The 20,741-nt window shown below is 39.7% G+C and overlaps 3 protein-coding genes across 5 annotated transcripts; all 3 read right to left on the minus strand.

Moving 5' to 3' along the window:
* Positions 1-2,395: 2,395 nt before the first annotated feature.
* On the minus strand, positions 2,396-7,936 carry LOC104450921 (metal transporter Nramp5). Of its 2 annotated transcripts, XM_010065638.3 has the most exons (13): positions 7,641-7,936; positions 7,200-7,278; positions 6,977-7,017; positions 6,785-6,863; positions 6,557-6,661; positions 4,939-5,048; positions 4,554-4,735; positions 4,386-4,455; positions 3,854-4,027; positions 3,648-3,752; positions 3,402-3,533; positions 3,177-3,272; positions 2,396-3,001 (listed from the first exon to the last, which is right to left on the minus strand). In XM_010065638.3, the coding sequence occupies exons 1-13, from the start codon at positions 7,782-7,784 to the stop codon at positions 2,672-2,674; spliced, it is 1,647 nt and encodes a 548-aa protein (XP_010063940.2). In that variant the 5' UTR covers positions 7,785-7,936; the 3' UTR covers positions 2,396-2,671. The 2 variants fall into 2 exon arrangements, with proteins under 2 accessions (XP_010063940.2, XP_010063941.2); XM_010065639.2 differs by lacking the exons at positions 7,200-7,278; positions 7,641-7,936 and having other exon boundaries at positions 6,949-7,017.
* A 6,577-nt stretch (positions 7,937-14,513) lies between these two features.
* On the minus strand, positions 14,514-18,481 carry LOC104450920 (pentatricopeptide repeat-containing protein At1g77405). Of its 2 annotated transcripts, none has more exons than XM_018875216.2 (2): positions 16,652-18,481; positions 14,514-15,114 (listed from the first exon to the last, which is right to left on the minus strand). In XM_018875216.2, the coding sequence occupies exon 1, from the start codon at positions 18,254-18,256 to the stop codon at positions 16,928-16,930; it is 1,329 nt and encodes a 442-aa protein (XP_018730761.1). In that variant the 5' UTR covers positions 18,257-18,481; the 3' UTR covers positions 14,514-15,114; positions 16,652-16,927. The 2 variants fall into 2 exon arrangements, with proteins under 2 accessions (XP_018730761.1, XP_010063939.1); XM_010065637.3 differs by having other exon boundaries at positions 14,514-15,139.
* Positions 18,482-18,889: 408 nt separating this feature from the next.
* LOC104450919 (formin-like protein 13) lies at positions 18,890-20,037 on the minus strand. The gene is given in 3 exon segments (XM_010065636.3): positions 18,890-19,413; positions 19,416-19,745; positions 20,026-20,037. Coding segments are annotated over 3 exon segments (648 nt in total). The 3' UTR covers positions 18,890-19,107.
* Between the last annotated feature and the right edge of the window lie 704 nt (positions 20,038-20,741).

Below are 20,741 nucleotides of genomic sequence, written 5' to 3' on the forward strand. Positions count from 1 at the left end.
TGCTCTGACCATAATTGCTCCACTTATCTATCTTAAGAAGTCATTCATAATCACGCAAGCAACTTATTCTATCTGTGCTCAAGCAGAATATACGATGTAACCTAAATCGATACAAAACGGAGTAATCATACATGAGATTCGTCCATTGTGTTTAGGATATTCGATCCCTACAAGTAACAACATTAGGTTCACTTGTCGATTCTAATTACATTCACACTAATTAGTAACTGAAAACGGTTTGATTTATATCTTATAATAAAAATGTGGAGCATTTATTTGGAGAGATATTTTTCTAGTGTGACTTTATTTATGATTCTAGCATTCCAATTTAGGTCTTTTCGACAATCCACCGGTAAATTTTGTGTTATAAGTTGATTGAATAGAAAAGTACCGATATGTCATAAATTATCATTCCGGGTAATATAATTTCCATGTAGCGTCAGTATCCGGAAGAATATGTATAAGTAGTTTCTTTCCTTTTTGGCCGAAGATACGTTGAACTAGTTGAGCAGGTTTAGTAAGCCCTGGATTTTGTCCAGAATTTGGTTAAAACTATCGTTGACGTGACATAAGCTTGTTCACAATTATCTTCTTGAGAAGTTTAAAATCATCTGCTTCAAGGAAAATGACAGACCCGCGAGGCAACAAGCGTGATTCATGACAACCATAATTAAGACAGATTCCTGCTACATAGTTTATATCGAGCGCGCGTAAATATATCCTAGGGAGCTCATTTTATTGGACTACTTAAGTTCGCGCCATCATGTCGACACCCCTCGAGTTCAACTAATAATCTATTATTCCAATTCCAACTGCTTTTAGATCATTGCTTATGTCTACATTCCTTGAATTCAACTTCTACTCTAATTATGTCCAACTAGTATTAAATAATCAAAAACATACAAGAAAACGTATTTTCTTTAGTAAAATATTGCATTTTGGCAACTATCAATCCACCTATTAAACTTCTTTTTAATTACGCAGTCCTCTCGAGAGGTTTTCATTGTTCTTTGTTTAATAGTCAGTGGACCGAGCGCAAGGATAAGGGCCACAATTGTGGAGTTCAGATTTCAGATATAGCTGACCACTACGTAAATTTAATAGGAGTCAACCATCCATCAGCCGCACCATTCATAAGAAAAAGGAAAATATCAGATGGACAACCTCTCACTCGTCGATTATGATACCGCACTAAACAGGGCCAATTCTCATGCTAGATCCCATGTTCTAATGTTTGAAAAGGAGACAATCATTGGCACATACAAGTCTGATATAGAGACAATAAGGCATGGGAGAGAAATAAAAACCAAGTATCTGAACATCCTCTCAGAAACTCAGAGAAGATCATCACGACATCTTTATTTTGATGATTTTCAAAGAGAAGCTCTGCATTCTGCAATGTCTGTATAAAAATTCTCATCCTTTCCGTCCCATACTTTCATTTGGGTCGTGTGGCTGTAATTGGGGAATTCAATGGAACTAAAAATCCATTTCTAGATCTACGTTGCTTTTGTTGTAACGACCCAGTTTGACGAGGGTAGGAGTGATCGCCAGGGTCAAAGAGGGCTTGGACAAGGTGCAGCTCCAATTCTAAACAATGACGATGGATGTAGGAACGAACCAAATTCCTTATCATATAGATGTCGTGAGGTGACGTGCCATACATATGATGGCACTTATCCTAACTTGTAACGAGGCATTTTCTGGGCGAAATCCAGAAGAATAAAACCATGCAGCCTCCCGCCCAAAACGAACAATATCGTTATGAGCGGGACATGGGCTTAACATTGCAGATAAACGAATATCTACAATATTTCATGTCAATGACATCTAATCATGTAGCTGCATTGACTCTTTTGTTTCTCCCATTTGTCATACAACTTAATAAACTTCACAACACAGTTAAAGGAGAACTGCAATCATAGACGTACACTCTTTTAAACTCCTGCTTTACGTAGCTATGGAGACACAAGATGCTAAATTAATTGGAACCCCAAGGAAATCCAAGCACAACGGATATTCCCAGAAGAATCGTAATCTCATCTGGGTCAACCAAGCGAGTTTACGATCCAGCTCTCAAAGCATATAACTGAAGCCTCCTATGTCTGCCTGGTTTTGAGAACATTCGAAGCCAAAGTGAAATGCATATTAGGTTGTCTCGCCTTTGGGTGAAACCAGGACTATTACTGCTCCAATCCCTTTCTCTTTATCTCTTCCTGAACCGAACCAGAGCTTCAAGAGGACATTTTATACTTGAGAAACCCTGGATCTTCTGCCAAGAATTGGCTTGAGGCTTGTCACTTCACATCTTTCTCTGTATGTTGCCTCTGCGTCATATTCAAGTCCATGTCGTGTTTCATAGGTTACTTGTACTGTTATGAAGTGACGGTGTAGATAAAGCAACGAACCTGAGTAGGCTTATATTTAATGAAGACAAAATTTATAGGAGTCGATTAACAATTTTAAGTTACAAAGGCATTTTACTCGATGTTCTGTCCAGTAGCTCTGATAAAAATAGCGGCAGCAAGAGATTACCTTGAATGATCTTGACTCTAGCTATGATTATATTGATAGTTATTTTACCACAACTCTACTAGATCGTTCGACTTTAGCATAGCTCTCTATGTACATTGGGGGATACTTTCTTGAGGGTTAAGCAGTGTGATGCAAACTATTCCGGAAGAGGAATGTCTGCTAGGTCCTCCCGATGAGGAAGTTGGTCCTGCAACTTGCCAGAAATGCCACATCCATCTTCGATGGTCACTGAAGTTGCGTGCTTAACAGGGTCATCAGTAAATGTCACAAAGGAGTCTTTTCGGAAAGTTAAGTAGATCACTGCAATGATGTAGATGGCCATGAGTGGGAACACTAGGATCCCGATGAAAATGTTGGCAATTTTGGGAAGACTGTTGTGGATTAGCCAGTCGACAAAGCCCGTGCTGAGGTAGTAGATGTTGATACTGATGAGTCCCGCTCCTAGTAACCACGAGATCACAATAATCTGCATCGACAGTCACAAAAGATACGGAAAAAAGGATTGTCATTAGCTCATAATTCACATGTTCTTCTGCATTACTTTCAGTTATTTCATCTTTTTTAACAATTGGTATCTTTTTAGGACTTCTAAAATAAAGAACCTTTTAAAGTTCAATTGTGTAAAGATAAGAACTACTTACGAAGATTGAGTTTTTGTGGGGTCCCATCTTTGTTGCACTGCTACTGAACTTAAGGAGTGGGATAAGAGCAAACGGAAGCTCAAATGATAGAATCATCTGACAAACAACATCGGTTACATCATAAAACAAATGGAATCAGAACAAAATGCACACACATGTCACCAGACGATTGTAGGAAGAATTCAAATGTAGAATTGGCAGGAGACTTTGGAGGAATTTGCGTACCGACGCGATGATGATGAGCCTACCCGCTCCTGAAGATCCGCCAACGATAGAGACGATGAGACTCGGTGCAATGGCAATGCATCGAGTCAGTAGGTTCCGTTTCCATTGCTTCATTTTGAGTTCCAAGAATCCCTAAGCAATTATACAACACACACAATAAATATAAATAAATAAATAAATCAAAATCAGAGTTGTTCTAGTGTTCACTTTAAACAGCTAATTACATGAAATTTCTTAATTAACAACCTGCATGATGAATTGGCCTGCATAGGTTCCCGTGATTGTGGAGCTTTGTCCTGAAGCTAGCAATGCAATGGCATAAACCGTCGAGCTTGATCTTCCCAACACATTCTGTAAAAACATGTATTTAAGACAATAATAATAGTCTTATTCTTAGTTATAATGTCATGTTGTGGTCCAACTGGTTTATAGTCTTCGTTAGGAATTGGAACCTTGAGGAGGAATGCAGCAGAATCGAGAGCTAGATTGTCGCATCGACTTGCGTTATCTTTGGAAAGATTGTCGCTCGAGCAGACGGTGCCAGACACGGAAACAATGGATACATTGATCAAGAATGCCACGAATAATGCGAACCCACTTTCTATAAGGAAATACCGGCAGGCATCCTGCAAAGATTGATGAGACAAAATCAAAAGTGCACGTATTCTTTAGATAATTGCAAAAGAAGAATTCATGTTTGAAAGCGTCAACAAGAAATTTTCCCTAAAAACATGAATGTATACGAAAGAATGGCGAATTTTCATGCTGCTGTATTAATAAAACCCGTCCACAGAAATTGAGCTTACGAAATTGATAATTTGTATGTCGTACGAACATGATTAGCAAAAACACAAGTGATGATAATCGAACACACATCACGCCGTCTAAAGAATGACCTTGCTTTTTTAACAATGAATAAGATTTTCACCAAAGAAAACTTCAGACAGGAATAGAAAATCGAAGATGAAGTTAGGGATTTTGTACGTTGATGCCTCGGACCGATCTCTGAACTTTCCTGGACAAGACCAAAGCAGAATGGAGGAACAGGTTGTGCCTGTTGACAAGCAAAGGAAGTGTCGAAACTAAACATGGCACGAGCAATTTCATGTATAAAATAGACAGTGTGAGATTTAGTATAAAGTGATATCATACGGCATCACGAGTGCGCCGAGCAAGGCGATGGCGTCGCCAGTAGCGCTGTTCCCAGAGAGCTTGGGGATGAACATTCCCTTCAGGACCTTTGAAGTGGGAGGCTTCACATAGCCCATTTCGGCGAAGAAACACGCCGCCAGTGCTAATACCAATATAGCTATCAGCAGTTCCAGCTTCCGAATCTACCAACCGAACATTTAGATTGAGTTTCTTAGTGGATCGAAACAATCACGGTACCGAAATTAGAGAACAACATCAAATTAAATCACGACGAAACAAATTCAGTCATCATCAAGTTAGTGTGACTATATTATAATTGGCATAGGTAATTCAAAGAAAATTAATACCCATGTTCTTAATTAATTAAATGGAATTCCAAGTATACCCCATATCTCTGCAGGCTAATAAGCACGAGCGTGCTGCAACCAGTGAGCAAAACTCCAGCCCACAATGGGATGTGAAACAGTATTTTAAGTGCGAAGGCTGTCCCAATCACTGCAAACATTAACAGGTCAGTAAATCTAGTTAATATAAACTCGCAGGACAAATGCAATGGAACGTAACTACATACAACTATGATACGACGCATTCGATGAATCATCGAACAGAGTTTTAGAATTATGCAACTGCGACCCAATTTCTGGTCAAGTGTTTCAGGATATAATTGTGATGTGGATGAATCAGAACGCTACTGCGTCAGCTTGCTGATGCGGCGTCTTTGAGCAAGTTGAATAATTTAGAGATGAAGAGGTTTGATACGTTCTTGCAATTACATGTTTTGTGTAGAGTCTATCTGGTGTTATGTAATCTATCTAAATAAGGGTCGTCTATCTAAATAAGTATATTGGGTAAGCAAACAAAAGACAAACATTTAACCTAATTAAATGACACCAAATGCTTTATCTTTTCACTAATAAAGTTATGCCGTTTATTTTGGGGATAAATATATTCAAAGTCTTAGAACTTGTCATGAAAGTACAATCAATTCTTAAAATTTTCAAATAGTGCAATCATGTTTTAAAACTTATCAAATTTATGCAATCAAGTCCCTACTTTCGTTCAATTCGGTTAATGGAAAATATTGATATGCCTTTTTTTATTACTTTCATAAGAAATGTGCCACCCATATAAGGCTCACCAAGCAGTACATTAGGAAAAAAAAAGAACTTGAAAATATGAAAAGAAAAAAAAGGAAAAAATTAGAAAAGAAATTAAAAAGAGGATAAAAAGGATTAGAATTAAAGACATAAAAAGGTAAAAAAAATTGAAAAAAAAAGGAAGAATATAATATCATCAATTATTCTACTTTGCTGACGAGGGCCAACCACCCTCACACAGATCAAGACGAGGGTTTGCAAGCACTACCCATTGTTTTTAAGCACATCAATGTCATAAAACTCCATTGACATTGTAATGACTTGATTTGACAAGGGCGAGAGTGATTGCCAAGGCTAGAGAGCCTAGACAAAGTACGGGCAACTCTTGGATAGCGATAGGGGTAGGAATGGACTGAATCCCACGTCGTCTAGGTGTGGTAAAATGAAGTGCCATATATGTGATGGCAATTGTCTTAACTTGTAACAAGGCATTTTCTAGTTAAAGCCCAAAAGAATAAAATCGTACAAGCTCTGACCCAAAGCTAAACACATCTAAACCCACCCATCTCATAAAGGGCTTTTTGGTACACTTGCAACCATAAGTTCATATCTTAGCCCTATCTTTAGACGTTGTAAAGAAAAACACCCTATCCTAACGTCAGTAGAAAGAGGGGTCCAAAAAAAAAAAAAAAAAAAAAAACGTCAGTAGAAAGAGAAAAGTAATAAAGAGTGCAAGTCCAATATGTGTAGATGAAAAAGTCGATAAAGATCTGTGACAACTGAAGAAACAGTTCGTAAAAGGAAATATGAGATACCGAACATGAGTTCTACGACCTGATATGATGAAGGGCATGATAATGAGAGAGAGAAAGAGAGAGAGAGAGAGAGAGAGAGAGAGAGAGATGCCTTCGGGTATATCGGCGGCTATGACGGCCACTTCAGCCAGAAGCCATAGACAATACTTCACCAACGGTGGATACTCGACCTTGCATAGCTCAGCCAGGTGTTTGCCTGGAATTCCGAAATATTCATAAAAGACAAGTCAATAATCACATTCAAGAAATTGCAAGAGTGTTCACGAACAGGAAAAATAGTCATAAATTCCTCCTTAAATTTCTTTAACGGAATGATTACCAGTGGTCACTCCGAGATTAGCAGCCAGCGATTGGATGATGAGAGCAAATATCATTCCAACGAGTATAACCCACAGAAGCTGACCATTGATCCAATAAATTATAAATATTGGCACAAAGATATATGGATACATTATATACTTGTATAAGTATGAACTTATATACTTTGTGTATCGGTGTTCTTTTGGGTTACCTCGTATACATGATTTGCTCCAGCTTGCATATCAGTTTCCACTGCAACATCGATTGTAGAACTATGAATTCAACACGAACTCATCCAGACACCACACTAAAGCACGCAGTCAAACACAGAGAGAGAGAGAGAGAGAGAGAGAGAGAGAGAATTCAACACGAACTCATCCAGAGACCACACGAAAGCACGCACTCAAACACAGAGAGAGAGAGAGAGAGTTTACAGTTTCCGGGGTCAATATATGCGATGGAAACCAGAAAACCGGGGCCAACAAATGATAAGAAGTGTCTCAGTCCAGGTTTCTGAATAACCACAAGGACAAATGCAATTAGATCAGAAACTTATACTGCAAGGTCAGTGGTCGTGCATGTATTCTATTTTTTTAACATGCACTCCCCTCAAGAATAGTGATTTATTAGGCACTTGGGACATGGGACATGGTGAAAGATGACCTGATATGAAGTCTCATAGCAGTGACTCAACTATAGTGTTTCTTGCTTCCATACTCCTCTTTTTTCTTTTTCGTAATGGACAACATTAGAGTCTAGCAAACAAGATAGTCCCGTAGAATTGTGATTGGTTTGGCCCATCTAAGGTTGGAAATCGGGGGACTCATTGAAGATCATGTTCCGTGAATTTCTGAGAAAGACGAGGGAGAGAGAACCTGATTTTGTGAGTCCTCTTGATGCGTGTTATCAGGGGGATCAAAAGGTGGCATCGTGCCCTTCACATTAATGGCCACTATCCTGTTGCTGCCTCCCAAAGCTGCTGGGCCTCCTACACTTGCCATCTGATGCTCCTCCTGCATACTCTCTCTCTCTCTCTCTCTCTCTCTCAATACACTTTTCCTCCTTGGAAGCAACTCATGAGCTTGATTTATGCCTGCTTCATTTCAAGTGGCGTGTCGCGTTTCAAACGCAGCTCGTGACTTATAGGGACAACCACTTAAATCATCTTGCAGCCAGTTGGCAATGTCCTTCATGCTTTTATAGACAAAAGTCACCCTCTTTGGTCACTCAATAGACAAAGAAAAAAGCCAAATTACTTTGGGGAAGGATTAAACTAAGAGCATCCAGAGAAGACTTCCCGCTTAAAAATGTTATAATTACTATAATGGATTATTAACGGTGCCTTTCGAAGAGCCATATTTAACCCTGATTAATTACAGTCGGCCACGTCATTTGGTATGCGAGTTTTGTGAACCAATCTCCATATGTCCTCAACTTTATTCATTTTATTTAGGATGACGTAGTCTATACCTAACCAGTCATTATGCGCCAAATATTATAGGTATGACCATGGAAATTTGAGCCCTTATGAAATAATTTATTTGTTCGCTGGTGTTTATCTCTCAATCTATTCCTACTTCCCCGGGAGAAATATAGACGATGACAAGTATCCTTTGATCATAATAGGCGGCAGGCTCTGTATGGAAAACAGAAAACCGAAACGAAGGAAAACAAACGGTAGATTCTAATTTTACGCACAGACGGTCGAGAAAGATTTCACCGCCGGGTTTAAGGGTTTTTAACTTGTATGTCCAGCCTTCCGGACAAGAGATGCCCCATGTCCCAATTAGCCGGACCCCATTAGAATATCAAAAATAAATGATCTAAGGCGTCAAAGTGCGTTATTCATCATTGTTAAACCCCAATACATCAATGAAAAATGTGAAATTGATGATCCTACATCAAATGGGCTTAACTAAACTGTCCATCATTTGTTCTTCAATTTTAAGATGACGGACGAACGTGTTGGATTAAATTGCATCGTGAAATGGTGTCGACATTGCTATTAGCAATCCTCGTGAATAACATCTTGCAGGTAAAAACTAGATGCAAGATGATAAAATTGGGTTTAGTTATTGAGTAAATGTCCTATTGTAAAAAGCGAGCGATCAAATAATAAAATAGATATAACAAGAAAAAGAAAAATCAAACACCAAATTTATGTGGTTTGATCTTAGAGACCTATGTCTATGAGGCGAGAGATCTATGTCTATGAGGAGAGCAGTGACGAATTTCACTATAAATTAAGCGATACAACGGGGATTATATACTCGAGTCACTTAAATACTTTCAGTGTTTTTCAAACCCCAATTATTCCCAACAATGTACTCAATGTTTAGTCCCACAACTTCTCACGAAATAATCTCTCAATCTCACAAAGAAATTCATAAATCTTACCGTAAGATTTCACCGCTACAAACACTAGTCTTCCTTGGATGTAATTTCACGAACAAGAACAACGAGTCCACTTTCAGGCACTCGAGAATGGTACTTCGATTTTCTCTACTTATTGGTCAACAATTGAGCAAAACCTCTTGATGTATAAATAATATACATATGTGTATGTATATATGTATGTATGTATGTATGCATGCATGCAAAACAGGCCACACGTACTGAAGAAAGGAACAAATCCAAGTCAACTTCGGTTAACAAAGCCCAGGATTTTGGACTTTCCTATTGTGATCTCTCTTTGGGCGCGACTTCAACAGAATCAAGAGATTGCATCTTATCATCAATTCTTTCTTGCACCCACTTTGTCAAAGTCTTCCCTCTTCTTATTTTGCTTGTAATCTTCATCCAACGAAGCTCGTCTGTATGGAAAATATTTGGGCATCTATAAATAACAATATATCTTGATTCGGATTTTATTTACAGGCCCAAACTCGAGACATATTTCACATGTCCTGTCTTCGTGTTGGACAGAATGTGGTGGAAAAGCACATGAAGGGCGAGAGGGAACGGTGGAACAAAGAGACAAGTACTTTCTGCTTGATCTTTCTTCTCACGACTTCATAGTAAGACCTCTTAGGATGATCACCATTATTCTCCAATAACTAGGTAACATAAATTAATAGTGGAAAACATCCATGAGCTAGAGAGGGCAGTGGTTGGGTAGGGAAGTCACAATAATGGTTTCTCAACAATGGTACAGGGGTGGTGGCGGTGGTTAGTTGGAGGTAATGGTAACCGTCTTACAACGGACAATAACGGTCGATGATGGGACGACATTTGTTCGGCACCTCAATAACACCTTGATTCACAAACGTGTTGATCAAAAGATGTGATCCGATATCGACTACGGATATAACCGACGGTGAAACCCCAGCATTATTTAAATTTTACCTACAGAGTCTTGACTCTAAGGCGCAACTGTTCATTCATTTTAGCTCTACTGACGCTCATGCTCTTGTGACAAGATACCACATATATTCACCGAGATCGAATGAATGATAGGTATCGGGCCTAATTGAGACAGTAGATATTCCTTGGCCGGAAAGTGAAAGCATAGATACTCCCAAGTTGCAACTAGGTTGTTTTGTAGGTACATGGGAAGGGCCAGCATTAGGGGACCAATTTTGCCCTACGCTGCTTCAAAACCCTAAAGTAAGAGACAACAAAAGAGTAGTGGTCTGGCCAGTGTCATCTGATTATAAAATGACAGCAAAAGGCGAGCACGACATCAATGGCGTAGAAAAAAGAATGTCTTCACGTTGCCAGAGGACTCGCATCACACAATCTCTCTACATATTTCCATTGACAGGTCCTTATAGAGCATCTAGGATTGCATTTTGACTTTTGAGAACACCAGCCGACCCATGCACCCACGAGACTTCTACAACCCCATCTCGTCATGGCAACGCTTATCCGTATTCCTGAAGGGCACAAGACTTTCCATGTCTAATTCAGGATGAGGTAGTCACATATGTCAACTCTGTGTTAAAGATTATAACTGAGACAGGCTATAACTTGAATAGAAGTTCGTTTTCTTGCACGGTTTTGGGTAAATGTGATTGGAGGACATGCTGTCACAAGTTGGCCAAAGGGTTTAACCTTCTGACCAGAGAGAAAGGTAATCTGAGATTCAAATGTGTAATCTCAAATCATCTATCTTTAGAAGTCATTGAAAATCATGGCAGCATCTTATTCTATCCGAACTAAATTAAACATATATGGCCTAATCTAAATGGATGCGAAACCGGGTAATCATACATGAGCTTTATCCATTGTGGTTAGTATGTTCGGTCCCTATGAGTAACAACCTTAGGTTCAAGGGTCGATTTTATGGAAATTTTACATTCACTCTAGTTAGTAATTGAAAACGATTCAATTAATATATCTTGTCTTAGAAAGATGGAGCATTCATTTAGAGTGATACTTTGTTAGTGCCTATATTTATATTTCTGGTATTCCAAAAGAGGTTTTGTCAAACTTCCGACGGATAAAAATGTGCTATAAATTGACTTAATAGAAAACTAATTATGCGTCACACATTATTATCCAGATGATATAACATCCATTTAGCATCATTAGTCTGAATACTAATTTTGAATTTGAGTACAACTATCTTTGACGTGACATTTGCTTGTCCCCAATTATCATCATCAGAAGTGTAAATTTTATATGGTTCGAGGAATATAAAAGAATTGCAAGGAAGATAGCACGCTTGTTTCATGTCACTTATGATTTTGCAAATTGTAAACACAGTCCCTTTCAAGGCCTTCTTAAGTTGACTCAACGATTCAAATTTTATGACAGATTTCTGGCACATTATTTATATTGAATTGAATCGAGCATGCAAATTCGAATGCTAGTATATCCATGGTATCCCCTCCTATTGAACTATTTATGTTTCACGTCATCATGTCGACATTCCTCGAATTCAGCACATAATCTATTGTTTCGAAATGCTATTAGGTCATCGCATTATCGTGGACATTCCTCCAACTAGCATTACATCATCACATAACACTGGAGGCAAATGTATTTTATGTGATCAATTGATTGCATCTAGCAACAACTGTCAATCCATTTAACAAATTTCTTGGAAAATTACCCAAAAATTTCTTTACTCAGTGCACGACGGTCAATTCAGTTTTAAATGCTTTACTTGTGCTAATTTAATCATTAACATTTTGACAAATTGCCAATCAAATTATAAATATTTTAATTGTATAAATTTAGTTATAAATATTTTCGCCGAAAATAGCCGACGTGGCAATTTAGTTAGCATCGGCCGTTCTACATGATGCAATTGATATTGATGTAGACAACTTTTGCAATTTAATTTTTTTTATTGTTATTTTCTTCCTTTTAAAATTCAAAAAATCAATAAAAAATATTAAAAATTAAAAATTGCAAAACTTGTTTATGTTAGTACCAACCGTACCACGTAAGATGGTTAGACCACCACGTTAGCGATTAACGATTAAATTGACAAAATGTTAAAAGGTCCGGAACTAAATTGGCACAGCTATCGAGATGAAAAGAATTAGATTGGTACAATTGAATGGTTTAAAACTCAATCGGTTGCTGTATAATAAGTTTATGTTTTTTTAAACAATTATCTCCAAATTTCTTTATTAAATAGTCCCTTCGTGAGATTTTTAGTTTGATTTTTTTCCCCAAAAGGCAATGCCCCGCCACCATGAATTAAATGTCACGGATAAGGACGTCTATAGAAATTAGAATGACAATGAAAGCGGCGATAAACATTGAGATTAGGTTATAATATAGTCGAAAATTAAGTAAATATAGTTGAAGTCAACTATACATTCGTTTCGATGGTGAACTGACTATTCAATGGAATTATAGATCCATTTCTTAATCTAAAATGCTTTTGGAGATAAACGAATATCCGTAATACCACATGCCAATGTGATTTGACATTGTAGCTGCATTGACTTCTTCTTTCCCCCATTTCTCGTAAAACTTGATCGACATAGCTGAAGGAAGAATTACACCTAAAGGTGTTAAAATGGGTCTTCGACTCATATATGATCATAAATGGGTCATATATGAGTCACTTACTTTTTGAAGAGACCAGTTAAATGGATTTGAAAATTGAAAGTTTAAGATAAATGGGTTGGATTTAGAATCCATTTTCAACTCAAGCCTCACACTCTCTCTTTCCCTCTTTAACTTTATAAAAATTGAAATTATGATTATTTTTTATATTTCTTTTTCTTTTCTTTTTTTCTTTTTCTTTGTTCTTTCCTTTTTTTTTTCTTTTTTCTTTTTTCTCTCTTCCTCCTTCCTTAACCAATAACCAGCATGGCGATGGCCAATGACTAGCTAGGCGAGGCTCGAGCTTGTCGAATCTAATGAAGCAAAGACCTTGCTAATCTAGTGAGACTCGAGCTCGCTAGCATCGAGCGAGCTTGAGCTCGCTAACGCCAGCTACGACATAGAATAAGAAAAATAAAATAAAAATAAAAATAATTTTAATTTTAATTTTTAAAAAGATAAAAACTAATTAAAATTTGATTTTTAAAAAATTTATAAAAATTTTCCATTAAATTTGTATTTTCATGAAAGTATTTTAGCAATACCATTTTTTTTAAATCATAAGAAATAAGCTTTTTTCGTTTAGTTAAATGGGTAGGGTATGAGTTCGGTATGGGTCGGGTTAAGTATGAGTCAAATTTTGCACCCTGATAAATTGGTCATAAACAGGTTAAATAGATCGATTTGAGTCGGACCATTTATGACCCGATCCCGACCTGACCCATCCATTTGACAGGTGTAACTACACCATATATACATCCTCTTTTAAACTCCCGCTCCTCACACCTACAGAAACGCGAGACCGCTGAACTAATTAAAATCCCAATGGAAATCCAAGTGCAATAGATACTCGAAGAAGAATCGTAATCTTATCGGGGTCAACCAAGCGAGTTTACAATCCAGTTCTCAAAGCATAATGAAAGCCTCCTAAGTCTGCCTGGTATTGAGAACATTCAAAGCCAAAGTGAAATGCATATTGGTATCGTCTCACCCTTTGGTAAAACCAGGACTAGTCATGCTCCTATTCCCTTCTCCTTATGTGCTTCGTCAAACCGAACCAGAGCTTCACGGGGACATAATGTACTTGAGGTACGCTAGATCTTCTGCCAAGAATTGGTTTAAGGTTGGTACTTCCCATCTTTCTTTAGGACATGTTTAAAACAGTATTCAATTAATGCAATCAGCCATTTGCCTATTTCCCTCCCAAGACAGGCCTAGTGAACAGAAGCTTAACTTCGTCAGTTTTAACCATTACAAAAATTATTACGGAGATGCGATTATGGGGCAATCAAGCATCAACCTAGTGTACCAAATGAGTATAACAAAGATGAGAATGCTACATTGTGTGAATACTCGAGGAAAAATTGTGATGAGAGAAGCTCATTCATACACATGCCATGGCGACCTTAGAATGTTCGGGGTGAGAAAATGCAACTTTACAATGGACATGCAGATCAAAAGGAGTAGGGAAGATCTTAACATGCATGGAATAAGGATATAAGAAAAGATTTTAGTATTTGGATCTTTTGAGATAGAGCACAATGATGCACGAGGGTTATGTAGCCAACTCCACTTCATAGTATAAGCACTTGGTGAGGCTGGTTGATTTGTTGTACATTTGAACAGAAAATCTGGCTGGATTTATGGAGCAAAAAGGATATTGTTCTACTAATACAGCCAGCAGTATCATGGTAAGAATGATCTAAGAGCAGACCTGACTACAGCAGAAAAAGGCATAGACGTTTTCGTACAAAGATCCCAAAACGTGGATATATTATCAAGCAGAGTGAGACAATTGAATAGCTCCTACACATCCTTTTGGATTACAGTAGTATAAAAACCAGCACAAAATTAGGAAACTCAAAACCCCAACAAGATCATTTTTCCATGTATCATGGTACAGTCATAGCCCAGCATTCCCAAGATTTAACATTATCATGCTACTATTCAGAGAATGTGAAGTCATACTATTCAGAGAATGTGAAGTCATCGCCATTCCATTGCGGACCACAATCGAGTGCCTGCAAGCTGAAAGGTTAAGGCATGAATAGGGAAATCAGACGTTCAGAAAACAGCTCTTTCCTTTTTCTCTCCATAAGATAGTGAAAACTCATAGCAACAGAGGAATGAGCAGAAATTTTGGCTTTTCTCTAAGCAACGGGTGCAAAAATATAGATAGAGGAGTTCGTCCTTGAACTTGACACTCCTGCCACCATTCACCTTGCATTGGCTACCTACAGGTAAATCAAAATAAAAGCAATTCACTCTTTACCAAACAAAAAATTTTCCCTCCTTATGCTCCTTCATTTCAGATAAAACTTTTGGCTGATAGCTCCCCAGAACCTGAAAAGCAAATCAGAAAACCCCACTACTCATATGAATGAGGTAGATGGAATGAGCAAAGTAAAAGGAATCAGAATCACAAATATCATGCCGTTACTAAATTTAATACAGACATGGACATGGACCAGAATCTTTGTATGATTTGCCACTAAGTGAGTAGCTACTTTTGGACCAAAAAAGCACACTAGTAGTAGCTATTTGCTTCAACATCATAATATGAAAACACTTGAAGATTGATGAATATACATGGACCAAAAAAACACACTAGTAGTAGCTATTTGCTTCACCATCATAATATGAAAACACTTGAAGATTGATGAATATACATGGACCAAAAAAACAAACTAGTGGTAGCTAAATGCTTCAACATCATAATATGAAAACACTTGAAGATTGATGAATATACATCAACTATTCAAAGTGGAGACACTTTGAGCACCTGCCAAGTTTATCTTCTTTTTTCCTAGTTGGAAACAATGCTATCCACGTAACTCACAGATATATTAATGAAAGCGCAATTATAAGATGTCATTCCCATAAAACTTCATCGAAGAAATAAGAGGAAGAGGGGAAACATATGATGCGATGAAGATCCTTGAATGACAATACAATGATTGCTTTTGTTTGCTCAGTGCTGGAATTCTGATTTTTATCAATACATGTCTGCCCAGCAACAAAAGCAGGATCATGGAGACAGTTTTACTGCATGTGAATGGTGACTAGTTTCTATTCCTGTCATTGCATGTAACCAAGCATCTTTATGAAAGGAAATGAAGAACCAATTCCAATTCCACTACTTTAAGAACTATTACCAATTCATGCCAAAGTACACGAAATCAATCAAACAATTTAGATATGCTGACGACCTTAGGCTTGCATCTAACTAGAGAGGAGCCAACCACCATTCTGGCTTCAATCAAAACTCCACAGTGGCATGAACGAGCTTAAGGTAGAACCTTTGACTTGTCGAAGAACTCGACTGTGTCTGCTAAATCAAGAAGGTGAATGCAAAGGTAACTGACAAAAGCGTTTTCATTCGCCTTACAGAAACAGACCGCAGTTCTGTATTTTAATAAACCAGTTCTGACACCTCAACTAAGTTAAAAGACCATAAAGCATCCACATTAGATCACTCATTTCACAATAAATTACGGGATTGCGACAAACACTCCAATCCCTCCCCCTCTCGATCAGTTTCGGGAGCTTAAAAAATTCACAGTATATGGGTTAGATGCAGAAAATATTCAGAGGAAATCATTCATCTCATATAGTTTATTTTTAGTCTCTGAAGGAAAGATGATTGAAGATGTGGAATTCCTTGACAGGAGAAACATACCAGATCTTCCTGTCTCGTGCAGAGGGCAAGCCAGTGAAAGCATGGATCAAAATATCTAGGCATACAAGAAAACTACAGAAAGAACTTTGCAATAGCAAAATATGCTTCCAAGCAATTTACGCTAGCAATATAGGCTATAGACTGGCATTGCTCATCGTAATGACTAATGAGGAGTCATAAGGAAGAAAAAATCCATGTTACCTGAACAGAGAGAGAACACTGGTCAAATGAGGGGTGACTGGTGACATAGCTTGTATGCTTGAGTAGATTCGATTCTGGAATTTTCAATAGAAACATTACTGTTTCGCAATGCAGCACCTCTTAGCAAGGTATGGTCATGTTCAACTTCATTCCTTGTTTTTATCTATTCTCCTTGCTGTGTGATATAGCTTGCTCAGACAAAAGATTTAACCTTGAGGACTGATCCATGTGTTTGGAACATCCAATTCCACATACATGTTGAATCTTGCTAAGCAGTCAGGACAATTGGCAAGTGACCAATGGTTTCACCTTCATCACCTGCCTAAGCCTTTTCTCTATATCATCTTGAATCTTTCTATGCAGTTTATCATCTATCAGACCACTTGCTCCAGAAGAGTTGATCGCATCACAAACTAATTTATATGTATACTCTCTGGGAACCGAACCTCCATCAACCAATTCAATGAGGAAACGGTACGCATCAATCACTCTTCCTGCTTCGCATAAAGCATGTATAATAGGAGTATACGAGCTCGAGGTGGGTATGCCATGATTCATGCTTTGCATCTTCCTCAACATCTCAATAGCTCCATCAATCTCATTAACAGCACTATAGTATCTAATAAAAGAATTATATGTGACTCGGTTTGGGACACAAGCTCTTTTATTCATGTCATCAAGAAGTTCTAACGCCCTCCCGATCCGATTCGTTTTGCAGCACCCGTCAATCAAACAGTTATACGTGACCACATCTGGGACAAAACCTTTGAAAAGCATATGACGAAACAAATGGTTTGCCTCCCACATCCTCCTCCGAATGGCCTTCCTGCATCCAGTTTGCATACTATACTTACAGTATGAACCAATCATTATCGTATATGTGTAAGTGTCCGGGGGGCACCTGAACCCCGGCAATTCCATCTGCTCCAACAGGAACCTCGCCTTCTTGAAATTCCCCACCCTACAAAGCGCGAGGAGAATGGTATTATACGCATGGACATCCGGCTTGCAATGAAACTGCTTCATCCTATAAAACGCGGCCGTCGCCTCCTTAACGAAGCCCTCTTCTCCTAGGACCTTCATCAAACAGGTGATGGTGGGAGTCGTGACGAGCTCATTACCTCTCTTATCCATCGTCTTAAGAAACTCCCACAGATCCTTCAACCCGTTTCCTCTGGCCAGAACAACAGCCATCTCTCTACAAGTCATCTCATTGTGCACGAAGCCGAAATGGGACTCGACCCAGTAGTAGAACTCGAGCGCTTTGTCCAACCCAAGCTCGACCCTTTGCGGGTCTCTGTGAGCCGCGGGACCTAGAAGGAGCGCACCCTTCCGGAGCTTCTCGGACTCGCGCCTCGGGTCGCGCTGTCTCAGGGGCGCCCGGTGGCGGAAGGTCTTCTGGCGACCGATGGAGCGAGGGGATTGGAAGAAGCATCTGGGTATCGACCGCAGCACCTCGGAGACCGATTCGGTGTCCCAAGGAGGCGAGGTGGGCGCGGCGGAAGCCGCCAGCTTTGCGTCGAACTCGCGGTTTTGGACGATGACGGCGAGGACTTGGTTCACGATGGAGACGTAGTTACGGTTCAGAGGTCTGGAGGAGATCATGATGCTCCGGAAGACTTAACAGATTCTCGTGCTCTGTTCAACTCTCGTGTAACATTTGCACGTCAGAGATTTGATGACGGCGATTTCGGGAACGCTGCAGTACGGGTGAGGAAGAGCGAGATGCGATTGGGCATGAGAACATGGGAGACAACATGTGTCCTATGAATCTGACCAGAGACTTGTTATGTCGGATTGAGAGTTTCCTGATGAGATAAAAATGTGGACTTTAATGATAAAGGAGCAGTGATTTGAATAAGCATGTCGATCCCAAATTGCAATTCCCTCACAATTCTTCGTTGTCGGATTGAAATGCGACGAATCTCAGCCGTTCAAAGAAAGTGATGATTAATGATTACGTGGACAAGGAAATATCATTTGCTTTAGAAAGTCAAGAGTTGCTTAAAACATTGACTTGTCTGCATAAAAATGCGGTAGCTGAGTTTGATATTTGTATGACGATGGGAAGGAGGGGGAGGTCACTTGGACGCGGTTGGATGAGTGGAGTTTGTAAGAAAGCTAAGATCGATGCGCATTGATTGAAGAAAGATAGTTCATTGAGTTTTATTAATGTCAACTTTAAAAAGTCGGATCAAAGTTTTGATCGATTAATTTTTATTGTGATTTACAACGTGGTTTCGATCAAACTTAAACGTAAAAGTTGACATTACATATGTTCTAATCCAACACATACAAAGATCACAAGACCAATCTTGTGCAGGTTGTCTACTCTGCTAAATCACTCACTTTCTGATCACAAAACAAAGCCTCAGCAATTCCCTTCGCCGCGGCGGGTGTGTAAACTTGTGTGCGTTTTGTGTCAATTTGGTGAACATTGAGGATCAATCTCTACTTCAAAAGAGCCCGAACCCAGCCCACTCTGGATCACCCATGCATCGAGGTGACGACTGGTGAGACCTTATGTACGAAGAAAACGACAGCCTCGGCGATGACATGACGGACAAATAGGATGACGCGCACGGCGATTCGCGGTACGGCGAGAGCGATCTCTGGGTCGAAAAAGAAAACCGGGATGGTGTCCCGAGATCAGAGCAGCTGTCGAGCTCGGGCTCGGGTTCGGGCCTGGTCCTGCGGGACCTTCTCTTGCTCTCCTTCCGCTTCAGCAGCGGCGCGGCGGGGAAGCATCCCGGCCCGGAGGAGACGCATTCGGGCTGGCCCAGCATGGGTGGGCCAGCCGCCACCGCTCGGAGCGGGTGCGAGGAGCCGACCGGAAGGACCCAGTCCGCATCTCCAGCGGCGAGAGGAACTGGGGTCCGGGCGCAGCGGGGGGTGGCTTGAGCTTTGGCAGGGACGAATGACCATCTCGGTGAGGAGGGTCCTCCGGCAGAGGCCGCGGGGGTGGGGGCAGCTGCCGGTGGCGGTGGTGCTGGATCTTGGGGACACCGGGCCGGATCTCCCACTTGAACGGGATGGCTCCTGGCTTCTTGAAGGACTCATCGACGGCCATCTTCCTCAACGGCAATTTCAACCGCTATTAACTGTAACGTGAACTGACGCTGGCTGTCTAGGAATGAAGTGTTGATGGGTGTATGTATATATGGAGGTGAGGCTGCGTCAAATGGAGGAGTTGAGTGAGGCGAGATTGGAGGCATTGAGTGGGGGATTGGTGGGCCATTTTTTTGTTCTCCTTGACTTAGAGAGGGACATCTCGAATACCAACATTTTCTCCATGTGAAGCTTGGATTTTTGTTCGCATGGAGACGTGATTTTTGACAAAAATTCAAGAATTCCGGTAGTACACCACTGCAAACTTTCCCTCCCATCACTGTTGTAACTTCTGAATGTTCTGAATTCAAAAGGATGGGTCCGGGTCGCTGTCGACCAATCTACATTTGCTCTCCTGATTGATCACGGAACGCTTCCAATCCGCCGACACTGATGCCGCAGGCAGCCCCCTACGTGTCCCCACACCGTGCAAATCTACAGGTCTCTTAGGAGTTTGAAATGTCCATGCAATCCGCTTTATTGATGTACTTTTTTTCAAAGGAAGGAAATATGGGTTGGGGCAGAAATCAGATTATGCTTCCCGAGCTCATAAAGGTTTTCCACATATAATATGAGATATACCAGCAATGGCATCGAATCCTATTGTATTTTATCAATCTACATGAGGATCATACATAAGATTATGTCGCACAGCCTTGAATATGCAGGAAAAGAGTATACCATTTTGAATCGATTTCATGGTTCCTTTCCCTTTGAGCAGACTTAACTGGTTATGAGATTCGAGAGTAAAACCCTCCAAACTAATGGGTTAAGCGTGCCCGTTATTTCAAGTCTGAGCTCGGCTCAATCGAATTCTCTAAGCCACCCTAAACGCTCTTCATCGAAATCAGTAGCAATCATACGGTTCTTTCAAATTCAAACGTGAACATGATGAAGCTGAGTGGTGGTGGCTTGCCCACTAGCATGGACATATGATGATGATTAAAATGACATAAACGCAACACTATGATGAAATGCAATA

This window comes from Eucalyptus grandis, chromosome 7 (genome assembly GCF_016545825.1).
Source record: "Eucalyptus grandis isolate ANBG69807.140 chromosome 7, ASM1654582v1, whole genome shotgun sequence".
NCBI lineage: Eukaryota > Viridiplantae > Streptophyta > Magnoliopsida > Myrtales > Myrtaceae > Eucalyptus > Eucalyptus grandis.

Coding starts and splice junctions, on each gene's coding strand:
- LOC104450921 (XM_010065638.3), bottom strand. CDS start 7,784: ATGCAGGAGGAGCATCAGATGGCAAGTGTAGGAGGCCCAGCAGCTTTG. Junction 5,049..6,556: donor AGCCGCCGATATACCCGAAG/GCATCTCTCTCT, acceptor TAATGTTTGCAG/TGATTGGGACAGCCTTCGCA. Junction 3,753..3,853: donor CTGCTGCATTCCTCCTCAAG/GTTCCAATTCCT, acceptor ATGTTTTTACAG/AATGTGTTGGGAAGATCAAG.
- LOC104450920 (XM_018875216.2), bottom strand. CDS start 18,256: ATGATCTCCTCCAGACCTCTGAACCGTAACTACGTCTCCATCGTGAAC.